Source organism: Barbus barbus (assembly GCF_936440315.1).
Source record: "Barbus barbus genome assembly, chromosome: 16".
In the NCBI taxonomy this organism is placed as follows: Eukaryota; Metazoa; Chordata; class Actinopteri; order Cypriniformes; family Cyprinidae; genus Barbus; species Barbus barbus.
Genome location: NC_136744.1, coordinates 253,589 through 266,714, shown reverse-complemented (window position 1 = coordinate 266,714; position 13,126 = coordinate 253,589). Strand labels below are relative to the sequence as shown.

Here is a 13,126-nt window from a genome sequence, read left to right as displayed (position 1 = left end):
GGGGCTTCTTCATGACTACATCAATTATGCTAAAGAGATCATGAAAATTGACAGTGATGCATGATCTGTATTCATGGACTATGAAACAAACTGTAAGTGTATAATTTGTAAAAACCAAATGTTAAATGTGTTGTTTAGTAGAAGTGGAGTTTACACGCTGTCATTCATACACATGCATCTGTTGAATGTTATAATATCAGTGTTAATGTTGTGGTTTATTTGTGTAATGTTATGCCAGAATAGTTTGTAAAGGACTTAATTATTAACTAATTGTACAATTATTGTATAACAGTGTTTTTGTATATTTTTATGCAATATATAAAATTGACCAAAAAACTCCAATTTGATCAGAAGTTATATTCAATAAATGTTCAATGCTTCATTTATAAACTCTGTAGCTGTTAATGCCATACTTTTCTGCATTTCTTCTTGCATGTTACCTTTTGACTGTTTTCTCTTGTTTTTAATAAATATTTACCTTTTGAAAGTCATTCTTTGTGTGATTTTAAAATGAACAAGATTTGTAGGTTTAATGCCTAGATCGATTTGGGATCATTTTAGCCTAGCAATGTAGTCATTTTAAACCATAAAAAAAGCAACCCAGCATGCTGGGTTAAACATAATAACCCAACTTGTTGGGTTAAAATAACCCAGCGCTGGGTTCGTCCCTTTTTGACCCAGCGCTGGGTTGCCAAAATAACCCAAATTGGGTTGTTTTTAACCCAGCAGTTTTTAGAGTGTACTGTGCATCCCAGAACAATATCAGGCGTCCATAGAGGACGACAGTAGGTCTACAGAGGGCCGAGGAAAACATCCACAGAGGATGAAAACACTGCGTGGGAGAAGCAGGGTCACATAAACTTGTGAACGCAACACTCCAGAATGACAGAGCTTGTGAGGTGAGGAGGGTAGAGTGGGGCAAAACGCCCCCTTAAGGACGGTTTACATATTTTTTCTTCTGTAAAACAATGTGTTCAGAAAAGTTATCATTGTTTTAATGACACTGGCAGGAATTATAAAATAAAAGTATAAAAGAAGCATGAAACATGTATGAAACATGTCCAGAGTTTTCATGTTGTTAGATTTTTAACAAAACTTAAATTTCTCCCCACTCTACCTTAAGTAGCATCCCTCAATGAGTGTGTTCAAGAGTAATTAATTAACAGTCCAGCAAGAGTGAATGATGTGTGGAGCCTAGAGTCCAGACACTATTCATTTAACAAAGATTAAGAAATGGACAGATTGAATAAGAATTATTTTTTATAACATTCTAAAACATACTTGGGTTAGTATTCTGTAATATTATTTATTTGTTTGTTATAATTCCCATTATTATTATTTTAATAATAATAATAAAATAATAGTAATATTTGACAGTTTCCGTTGGGTTAATTATAATGATGTCAGCAGTGCTGAATATTATTAGCGACATCATCAGGGCTTTGCATTGACTGAAGATGCTGCAGAGCCCGAGCCGCGTCACGTGACCCGCTGTTTTAGCCCTAACCTGCCTCCATAACTTACTCCAACTACCGTCTTCATCAGTCGACGAGAGCCACGGCGTGCTGGGTAAGCCGAATTCATTTCATTTCAAACAGCTCTGTGGATGTGTTGTGTGCACTAGCTACTCTATTCTGCAGAAATCCCATAGATGCACATCGACACATTTTACTCCCAGAATCAGCGTTCATTAACACTCCAGATGCGCTCGTGCAATGATGCTGAATATAGTTTCGGTTTTGTCCGAATGGATCGTTTGCTGCTCTTCAGGTGAGCTCGATTAATGCTGTTTGATGGCATACGTGCTTTAAAAGATGTATAGCATGCAACACGAAGGGCTTGAACATGTTCTTCTGTAGAAGATGAGCTGATGTGCTATGGGGCGTATCACCTCTGATCGCAGCGATTACATCTGGAGCTTCATTCATGACACACATTTACATCTCTGTTTTAATCTGTGTGTTTCTGAAAATGAAAGGATGAGCATGTTCACTTGTGCTTTATGAACTGTGTAAGGTCACGCAAACATAACAATCGAACCCTTAACGTGTTATCCAGAGCACTAGGTGCTGTATGGCTTTAGACTTTATTTATCGTCCTCGAGACATACACGGATCAGTCCTTATGGACAGCGATGATGATGTAGCCGATACAGATTATTAAACACAAGAGAGTTAAATGTCTTACTCCATGTTTAGTTAGGTATGTTTTTTCCCTTGCATTAAAGTCTTGTTTACAATCAGACATTCCCACCGTTTTTCCCACGGGAAAGATCGCAGGTTCAGTTAATTAAACACACTGAACCTGTAGCGGGGCATGTTGTCACACTCTGGGGTGAAAGGGGTCATCTGATGTTTATTGACAGTAATTACCCTTGGTATGACATGAAAAACGCACTTCTATAACATACCTGTATTTAAAATATACTCTTGTATTTAATTACATTTAAATGTACACAGTAAAGCAATTATGAAAAAAATAAAAATAATGTTTTACAGAAACATCAAACTTTTGTAATTACATTTTAATTCATTAAATGGCAACACATAAAGTCTGTTATTATTTTCCTTGATACAAATGGGAAACTTGCCTTGACCGGTGTATTTTTATGCAAATCCTGGCAAACACTTCAGTTCAGTCACTTCGCTTCAGTCATATGTATATATATTTATATACTGTATATAAACGCTTGTTGTTCTGGAGTGAAGGCCACTCATAGTCAGGTATAATAAGCAATAGTAAAACAGTCATGTTTGTCTAGGATTTGTGTAAGTCAGTGTTTCCCAGCCCTGTTTCTGGAGGCACGCCATCATTACACATTCTCTAACTCTTTTTAATTCCTAACACTTGATTCAACTCCAAAAGCTGAACGAGATGAGTCAGATAAGAGTCAGATAAGGGAGACGTCCAAAATGTGTACCACTGCTCTGCCTCCAGGAAAAGGGATGGGAAACACTGCTGTGAGCAAATTCTTCCTTAGGATGTCAGAACGATTGTCAGATGAACTGTTATTGTGTTTTTTTTCTCCAGTGTCAATGGCCGTATGTTGAGGGATCCGAGATGACGTCTGCTGCCTGCTACTGTTGAAAGAGGATTTAACCCTATAAAGCACTTATGGTCAAAATCACAGTTTCAGACAAAAAGTAACATGATGGATGACACTGAACACTGTGGATGATAATTGAAAAAAAATTAAATGCAGAACACAAATAATGTTGATGACATGAGGAGAAAAGTAGTGGAATGGTCTCTAGAGACGTTGAACCATCCTAAGAGAGACTGTTAGGTGTTTTATGTGATTTGGAAAGTGTGGTCACTATTATAGTTTGTCCATTCAAAATCTTACTAAGATTATTATAAACTCAGCCTGACTGCATTATGACTCTTCAAATGCGACATGGTGCCCATCTCCTCTGGATTGGACTCTTTGTGTGTGCTGTGGAAGCTGGAGCTAGTCTCCGGTTTACTGGCGCAGAGGGACAATGGGCCTCGTTCCCCATGTGGAACGCTTGCTGTGAGAGCGAGATGAGCTTCAGCATGAAAACCAAGAATTTAAAGGGACTTCTGGTGTACTTTGATGATGAAGGCTTCTGCGATTTCCTCGAGCTGCACATACATGAGGGGAAACTCAGACTACGCTTTTCTGTTTTCTGTGCTGAACCTGCTTCCATACTTTCAGATGTTGTCATCAGTGACAACCAGTGGCATGAAGTCACAATCAGGAGGAACTTCAGAAACACTACCCTCATCGTTGACAAAGAAATAAAGTGGCAGGAGGTTAAGTCCAAAAGGCGGGATATGACTGTCTTCAGTCACTTGTTCTTAGGAGGGATTCCACCAGAACTAAGATTGATGTCTTCACAGCTGACATCGGACACTGTGAAGGATCACACTGCCTTTATGGGCTGGATAACAGACTTCAAAGTCAACAATTCAGAGCCTGTCATCATTACCAGTGCCGGGGTAAGCACTGACCTCTGTGGCTCACACAACATGTGCTTAAACGGAGGTGTATGCAGTGTTGTCAATAATGAGACTACATGTGACTGCTCTGAAACCGGCTATCAGGGAAAAGACTGCGGTCAAGGTAAGATATCTTGATTCAGCAACATTGCATGTGATTGATAAAACTGCAAGTCATTTGCAAATCAATTAACAAGCCTAGACTAATTCTGCCTTAAAAGGAAGAGTTCCCTCTAAAAGGGATGGCTCACCCTCAGGCCATCCAAGATGTAGATGTGAACAAATTTGGAGAAATGTAGCATTCCATCACTTGCTCATCAATGGATTCTCTGCAATGAATTAAAATTAACAAAATTAAAAATGTAAACCAATGAATTGTTACTCATTTGGGATTCGGGTAGTCGAGGAGCTTTAATTATGCTCTACCTTAGTGCAGCTTTTGATTTAATTGATCATGATATTCTCACTGAGCGCTTAGAGCATATTGTGGGTCTGAGAGGGACTGTTTTAAAATGGTTTTCTTCTTATTTGAAGGAAAGATCCTTTTCAGTGACAGTTGGGGAATTCTCATCCTCTACTGTTTTTATTAACTGTGGAGTTCCTCAAGGCTCTATTTTGGGGCCTATCTTGTTTTCTTTATTCTTTTTTTTCTTCTTGTTTTTCTTTGTTATTACGTCTTGTGGAGATGAAGTGCTGGTTAGAGCAAAATCATCTCCAGCTAAATGCGACTAAATCTGAACTTCTGTCATGACAACTCTCGGAGGCATTTGCATGGTAATGTAGATGACAATGTTAATGTGTTTATGGTTGCTTATCTTGAAATTAATTTGGCAGACCACACAATATGCACAGCGATATGGAGTAAAAGAGCATTCACTTAGGTTTTAATTTCAGATGTTTCTGAAGCGGGCTACAACTGCTACAGCAAGCACTAGCCAAGTATTTAAATGTTGAGCAGCAAGCTCATTGGCTGCTGAAACAAAAATAACCAATCAGCGTCTCCATGTGATAATGATGTCAAACTGTCAGACTGTGCCATCTAGAGTTTCATGCTAGAATTTTAGATTTATAATTTTTAGGCAGAATCAGGTTGACAGTTACATAAAAGATGTTTTAGGTCCATGGTCAATGAATTTGCAGCCCCAGATAAGGAATCCGGATGTTATATTTTACTCTACCCCAAGATTTGATGATCAGATCAAATGTGTGGTGAAAAGTTGCTTTCTTCAATTGAAGACTATTGCAAAAATGAAGTCTTTTGTTGTCTGTTGCTGATCTTGAGATAGTGATTCACACATTAGTCTCCTCCTGCTTGAATTATTGTAATGCACTTTATTTGGGAGTAAGCCAATCTCTTATTTCAAAATTGTAATTGACCCAGAATGCAGCTGAACGCCTCCTCTCTGATTCTCAATGAATGCAGTGAACTCGTTTATTGCATGTGCTGTGAGTTTAGCACGCGTAACGCAACGGCCACCAGTTAGGCTTTATTTTCTCGGCAGATGATTACAGCATTTTACTAGATTTGTAGTGAGACACATTTTTGTAAGTACATTTTCACTGAAGCTGGAGTTTTCCTTCAAAATAAAAGCTCTACTGCCGTTTCTGTCAAAATAAAAGTGCAGTAAGAATTGCTGACACTAGCGGTTTAAATGCAGTCCAAATTCTAAATATATTAGGAAAGAAATATTGTAATTTCCCTACTGTAGTTTAAAGCAAAACTAATATACCAATTAAATATAATTTTTTTATTTTACAGTGCAGTTATTTTACAATATATGGCTATTACTGTCATTATTTTGTTATTATATTCTAATTTGTTTGGCTTCCTAAAACACCAGTGTGAAAGTAATTTAGACTGAGACAGTATATCACAAATAAAAAGAGGGTTGAGTCCCCTTTAATTCACTGACTTTTTAAGTTTTCTTAGGAACATGGGTTGGAGCTCTTAATTTTGAACTCTCCAAGTCCATTAGATAGAATAATTTAACTTTAAAATGTACAAAATTGTCTTTTTTTTCCATTTCTTCATTTGTCTTTTTTTTTAAATATCGCAATAAATATTGTATCGTGGACTTCATATCGCAATATTATAGTATCGTGAGATTTTGATATTGCTAAATCCCAGGTATACCATCAATTTATATTTTTAAATCTCATTTGAAAACATACTTGCTTTTAATTGTTGAAATTTGGAAGTCTTATTTTGTTTTATTTTCTCTTTGATGTTGCTATATTTAATTTTTTCTGTTATTATTAATTTTTTTTATTATTTTTTTCCGGTTCTCATCATTATTTGTATTTTTTACCGCATAGTCCTTTGGTCTAATTTGTAGCGGAAAGGGCTCTATAAATAAACTAGACTTGAGCCTTGAATGGGTGCCGTCAGAATGAGAGTCCAAACAGCTGATAAACACAAAATGATCCACAAGTAATCCACTCCACTCCAGTCCATCAATTAATGTATGAAGCCAAAAGCATGTAGGAAACACATCCATCATTCAGGCATTTTAACTAAAATATAAGTCCATAATCCATAATCACACTTCCTCTAGTGAAAAGGTGGTTTAGTCTGAATAAATGTATAATATAAAGAGAAAGTGAAAACAGTCCAAAACAGCTCTAAACAAATATGCTTGAATGTTTGCCAGAAGCAATGGTTTAAAGTTATAAATGTCTTAATGATGGATATGTTTCTTTTGGCTTCTCAAGATGGTAATTGATGGACTGGAATGGTGTGGATTACTTGTGGAATATTGTGATGTTCAGATGTATACTTTCAAACATATGCAAACATATTTTCTTGTTATCATAGCTATTGTGCTACAGAAATCAGAGGCCTTTTCATGTATGTATTGCACTTTGTCTAAATGTTTACTTTCGTACAAACAAGTAAAATCCAAGACGAGTTCAAGTTAAACATTCATTTTCAATTTTGATTATAGATTATGTGATTCTATACATTCAGTGTATGTAAGTGAATATGGCAGATGTTATTCACAGCATTTACCTTTAAAGCTCAATGAGAAATTAGTACAGTATTACAGTAGTACAGTATCTATATATCAAATACTGACTGACTGGTCAGTTTTTGGAAATGTAGATTAGCTATATATTGGCTCAGTTAGCCAACAGTTATAACTCAACACAGGAATAATGTTGGATGCTCATTTCATTACAGCATTTGTATTGACTGTTGCTGGAATCTCTCTTGTTTTGAGTTCACTGACTAGCATATTTCGTTGAATGTGTAATGTCTAGACAGTAGCAGGGCTGGACTGGGACAAAAAATCGGCCCTGGCATATTGGCCCAGACCGGCCCACTACATACGATCAAAATACTACCCATCTTTGCACGCTCTTGAATATGTATACCAGCTCCTATTCCATAAAAGCACTAAAGCCATATAATAATAGGTAGGAAAGAGTGAGAATTGACACATTAAAAACTTCTAAAAAGTGTAATTTATTAATATAATAAAACTATAATCCACACTGATGAATCCTAAAACTATAGGCCTATATAGTTATGACATTCTGTGTATGTGCCTGTGTGTTTGAGGGAGAAAGGGAAGAGACATTATAATCAGATGATCACTGTTTCCCATAGTATAGCATTAAATAAACTGTAAACTTACTTAGTCAAATCTGTAAACTCCTTGGATGAACCTTTAAAAGCATAAGAAGTAGGGGTCGACCGATATGTGTTTTTCAGGGTCGATGCCGATACCGATTATTACAGACCAAGTAGACCGATAACCGATATATTGAACCGATATATATGTCTGGTGTAAAAATGAATTAAGAATAACAAGGGCTCTGACAAAAACGGCCTTCCCTAGTGTTGGTTGCACTTCTTACTCTTGTCTTCCCCCATGCATCCATCTACAATAAGGGTAATATATAAAGAGAGAGTTAAAAGTGGGGCCACTGTATGCTTCATGATTAAGCCTATGAATACTAAATACTACAGCTAAACAGCTTGGGGAAATGTAAGTATTTGGCTTCAATAATTTACATGTTAGAAATGTATGTGTAATAGCATAACCTCTCATAATTCTTCATTAATTATTTTCGGTTGACTAAATCATAACCTACAAGAGGTGACTATTCAATTCATCATCTAATGCACATCAGTTGATAAATTTAAAAAGCGCAATGTATATAATACGTGTAAATAATTTAATTGTCTTCATAGCTCCATTGTAGAAGTTGTGAAGAAGACCGCAACTATTTTAATGAAACTATAACACTAATAGCCTGTTATAGGCTCACTTGGTTCAATAGCCTATTGAAATGTCCCAATTTCCGTCATCTTAATTTTGGCCTATGTGACAGTAACTTAATCTTGGCCTATGTGACAGTATCTTAGTCTTGGCCTATGTGACAGTATCTTAGTCTTGGCCTATGTGACAGTATCTTAATCTTGGCCTATGTGACAGTATCTTAATCTTGGCCTATGTGACAGTATCTTAGTCTTGGCCTATGTGACAGTAATTTCCATTAGTTTTCATTTACAGAACAGTGCAAATGAAGGCATAAAACATTAATTTAATTTATCTTTTAATCAAATGAGAGTTGAACTCTATTTTTTGGCAAACAAATGGGTTTACTATTAAAATTAAAACATGTAAGAAATAGCGTATTGTGTGACTGTTCTTTTAAACAAAAGTTGTAATAATTGTAGTAGCATTAGTAAATAAACCGAACTTTTATTTTGACGGGTTGCCGTCAGGACCTCTTAAGTTTCTGTAGCCTATTTATGATATGACGATCGTTTTACTCAAACGAAACAGTCAAATTCTCATGAAGTAACTCTCAGAGCAGTTCTGGGGATGATGTTCATGTATTTATGTCCTCCTTTAGTGACATGGCAGATGCGGAATACACCGCGAGCGTCGCGCACTTCAGTGTGTGTGTGTGTGTGTGTGTCAAAACCGCGCGTCTGTGCCTTTCACATATACAGAGACACGCCGAACATGCAGAATTCATATTTAAATAGTCTTTTAGCAGCTTAATGTTTACAGATAGTCCATATCATGAGTCGATTTAAGTGTATTGACCTACTTTTGATTAATTCATCCAAACTTTGACTAATTCCGTGACTCCGCGTTATACAGTAAATGCTATTTATATGACTGGATTCCGCGATTCCCCCTGCATTTCCCCCATCTCGGAAACCATAAATAGATAATATTGAGGTTTTTACAACTTCAGTGTAGTGGATTGTAATTTATTGCAACTTGAGCAACGTCTGCTGCTGCCTTTGAGAGAGAACTGATGCGCTGATGAAGCAGCACCTGTTAGCAAGCGCTTTCGGTGTGAGAGCGCCTTTAGTCTTCCACGTTGATTGGTCGGACTCCTGACTCTCAACAAATCAGATGCGCGGTGGGCGGAGACTGCTCTAGGCCACAGAGTGGTGAGTTCCGACAGGCTGCATCAGAGCCAAATAGCGCGTTTCATAATTAAATAATTTTATCGGCACATCGGTTTTGAAAATGACCGATGCCGATTATTATAAAAATGCTTAATATCGGTGCCAATAATCGGCCAGGTCGATAATCGGTCGACCCCTAATAAGAAGGCATCCTGTGTGTGTGTGTGTGTGTGCACGCAGTGGTGTATAAAGTACCTGTAAGCCATACTCAAGTAAAAGTACAGGTATTTTACCAAAAAATTACTTTGGTAGAAGTTGAAGTATTCGTTTAGAATATTATATGATATTTATTGTACTTAACCCTCTAAGCGCCAAAGTCGCAAAATTGCGACAAGACGTCATACTTCATGAAATGGGCTGTAGTTCCTAATCTGGTGTAATGGCTCATTTGTATTCCCTTCCACTAGATGGCAGACATGTAGTACTTCGATTCTAGACCAAAATTGTTCGAGGAAATAGCAGAGTAAGTGAGCTATCGTGTCATTGATGCGGAAGCAATTCAGTTCATAGCGTCTGAGTAAATTGTGAGATTTGTGAGAGAAAATCGCCAAACGGCTAATAAAAAGTTGTACTGTGAGGATGTGTTGCAAATGTCATTCGCCGATTCTGACTCTGAAGGGGAATATTTGCCTTTTGGAAATGACGATCGGCCGTCTAATGATCGCGCTTCTCTGGGTACATCTTTTCCGCGCAATGGTGCCGCTGCGCAAGCGCGATCGTTCACAAAGCACAAACAAGTGATCATTTCAACACTTTGCCCAACGGGGATGGGGGTGGCAGGGGTGGATGTGGTCTTAGTGTCCATAGGAGAGCTGTTGCTCTCTGATAATCGGCCAGATTGCGCTGTTTGTTCTGAGCGCGCGCGCTCTAAGGGCTGCGGGCAGACAGTACAGGTGTAGTCAGTTTGGGGTAGGTCTGTGCGCTGTGCAATGCAATGAGAGGTACCATACTCTCAAGAACTATAAACTGTCACATAGATACCTGATTGGGCAGATAGCTGGTCAACTGATCAAAAAATAGGCACATGTATTTTACTATGGTACAGTAATATAGTAATAATTTACTACTTTCTCCTGTTTTACTGTTGATTTCCTCTTTTCCTGATCCTTTGGAATGAGGATAAAAAGACAAAAAAACAACAACAACATGCAAATAAGTTCAAACATCCATTCAATATCTATTATTTCCTGAATATTACTGATGAACTTATCAAAAAGTAGGCTCCTGTTCACATGCGTTTTACTACTATATAGAATAGTAATATAGTAATAATTTAGTACTTTCTCCTGTTTTATTGTTGCTTTCCTCTTTTCTGATTATTTGGAATGAGGAGAAAAAGACAAAAAAAACAAACATAAAAATCAAACATCAATTCAATATCTACTATTTCCTAAATATTATGAAATTCAAGAGGGGCGCCCCTGATGACGTCATAATATGCAAATTAGATGAGTATATTTACACCCCACATAAACTTTCGGTCATGCCCAACATTTTTCTAATTTACAGTAGATCTCTATCTTTAACTCCTTTCAAGCCACAAGCTTTTGAAATCTTGATGTCAAAATCCAGCATTTTTTCCAAAAAACCCTGGCGCCTAAAGGGTTAAGTACGAAAAGTATTTTTAAAAATCTTAAACGTACTTGAGTATTGAAAGTAAAAGTACAAGTAAATGCAAAATGGAAAAGAAGCAAATAAATAAATATATAAAAAAATATTCATACAGGTTTAGTAGCAAGATTGTGTTCAGTTTGAACTCTTTCTTCCATTTTGTATTTTTGGGTAAGAATAAGAAGCACTTCGTCCGGTACTTAGTGTCTTTCATTCCAACATAAGAAACCATTTCTGGAATCTGCATCTGAAATAGCATTAAGATGTATTTACACAGTTTAATGTATCTCACAGGGGACATGGATGCATTTAAACTGCAGTTACAGATGCATAAATAGGCCTAATGTTGTGTTTTTAACATAAAACATCGAATACTGATATTTGAAATAATTTAAAACACGAAAAAAATAGTCAAAATGTGAAATTAAAACCGCTAGTAGGTGACAGCAAAGACTTTGGTGACAGAAAGTGACCATTAATGAGTGAGTCTTTGAGATTCAACCGATTCATTCAAACGGCTGATTCATTCAGGAACAGAGCATTTGACTGTGTTAATGAGTGAATCACTGAATCATTTATTAAACCGATTCATTCAAACGACTGATTCATTCAGGAACAGAGCATTTGACTGTGTTAATGAGTGAATCACTGAATCATTTATTCAACCGATTCATTCAAACGACTGATTCATTCAGGAACAGAGCATTTGACTGTGTTAATGAGTGAATCACTGAATCATTTATTCAACCGATTCATTCAAACGACTGATTCATTCAGGAAGAGAGCATTTGACTGTGTTAATGAGTGAATCACTGAATCATTTATTCAACCGATTCATTCAAACGGCTGATTCATTCAGGAACAGAGCATTTGACTGTGTTAATGAGTGAATCACTGAATCATTTATTCAACCGATTCATTCAAACGACTGATTCATTCAGGAACAGAGCATTTGACTGTGTTAATGAGTGAATCACTGAATCATTTATTAAACCGATTCATTCAAACGACTGATTCATTCAGGAAGAGAGCATTTGACTGTGTTAATGAGTGAATCACTGAATCATTTATTCAACCGATTCATTCAAACGGCTGATTCATTCAGGAACAGAGCATTTGACTGTGTTAATGAGTGAATCACTGAATCATTTATTCAACCGATTCATTCAAACGACTGATTCATTCAGGAACAGAGCATTTGACTGTGTTAATGAGTGAATCACTGAATCATTTATTAAACCGATTCATTCAAACGACTGATTCATTCAGAAGCAGAGCATTTGACTGTGTTAATGTATGAATCACTGAATCATTTATTCAACCGATTCATTCAAACGACTGATTCATTCAGGAACAGAGCATTTGACTGTGTTAATGAGTGAATCACTGAATCATTTATTAAACCGATTCATTCAAACGACTGATTCATTCAGGAAGAGAGCATTTGACTGTGTTAATGAGTGAATCACTGAATCATTTATTCAATCGATTCATTCAAACGACTGATTCATTCAGGAACAGAGCATTTGACTGTGTTAATGAGTGAATCACTGAATCATTTATTAAACCGATTCATTCAAACGACTGATTCATTCAGAAGCAGAGCATTTGACTGTGTTAATGAGTGAATCACTGAATCATTTATTCAACCGATTCATTCAATAAGTACACCGTCTATTGCTCAGAGACGCAAAACAGTGCTGTGATCTTTGTTTGGAACTATTTTCTTTGGCAAAATTTAGCAAAAACAAGCAATAAGTCTAAAATGTATGTCACTTATTGCTTACTGGACTTGTATGAAATTATTATTAAATGTGTTCATGCTGATATCTGCAGAAAAATGGTACTCTTTGTGTGATATAGATATAGTCCAGGTGATATTTGCAAAATTTAGAAGTTAACTATATTATATAAATATAAAAAGCATACAGAAGCATTTTTGCCGTCTACAATTTTGAATGCCTGGAATTTTTTAATACATTAATAAATCAAGTGCGTGCACTCTGCGTGTGATATAGCCTACTTGATAACGTCAGATCACACATCATTACAACAACACTTACCCTATTATTGCAGAAGATATACTGTATATCACACACCCCAGACTCCACTTTG

At 36.6% G+C, this 13,126-nt stretch overlaps 1 protein-coding gene across 3 annotated transcripts in view; it reads left to right on the top strand.

The window, feature by feature from the left end:
* Window positions 1–3,378: 3,378 nt before the first annotated feature.
* The window catches only part of LOC306882097 (neurexin-1a-like), a gene marked incomplete at its 5' end in the record, with an annotated part of 208,431 nt that continues 198,683 nt past the window's right edge, over window positions 3,379–13,126 (top strand). For all 3 annotated transcript variants that reach the window (XM_079436563.1, XM_079436565.1, XM_079436564.1), the window contains one exon: window positions 3,379–4,087. In XM_079436563.1, coding sequence (XP_079292689.1) covers window positions 3,379–4,087 — 709 coding nt within the window. The remainder of the gene's footprint in view (window positions 4,088–13,126) is intronic.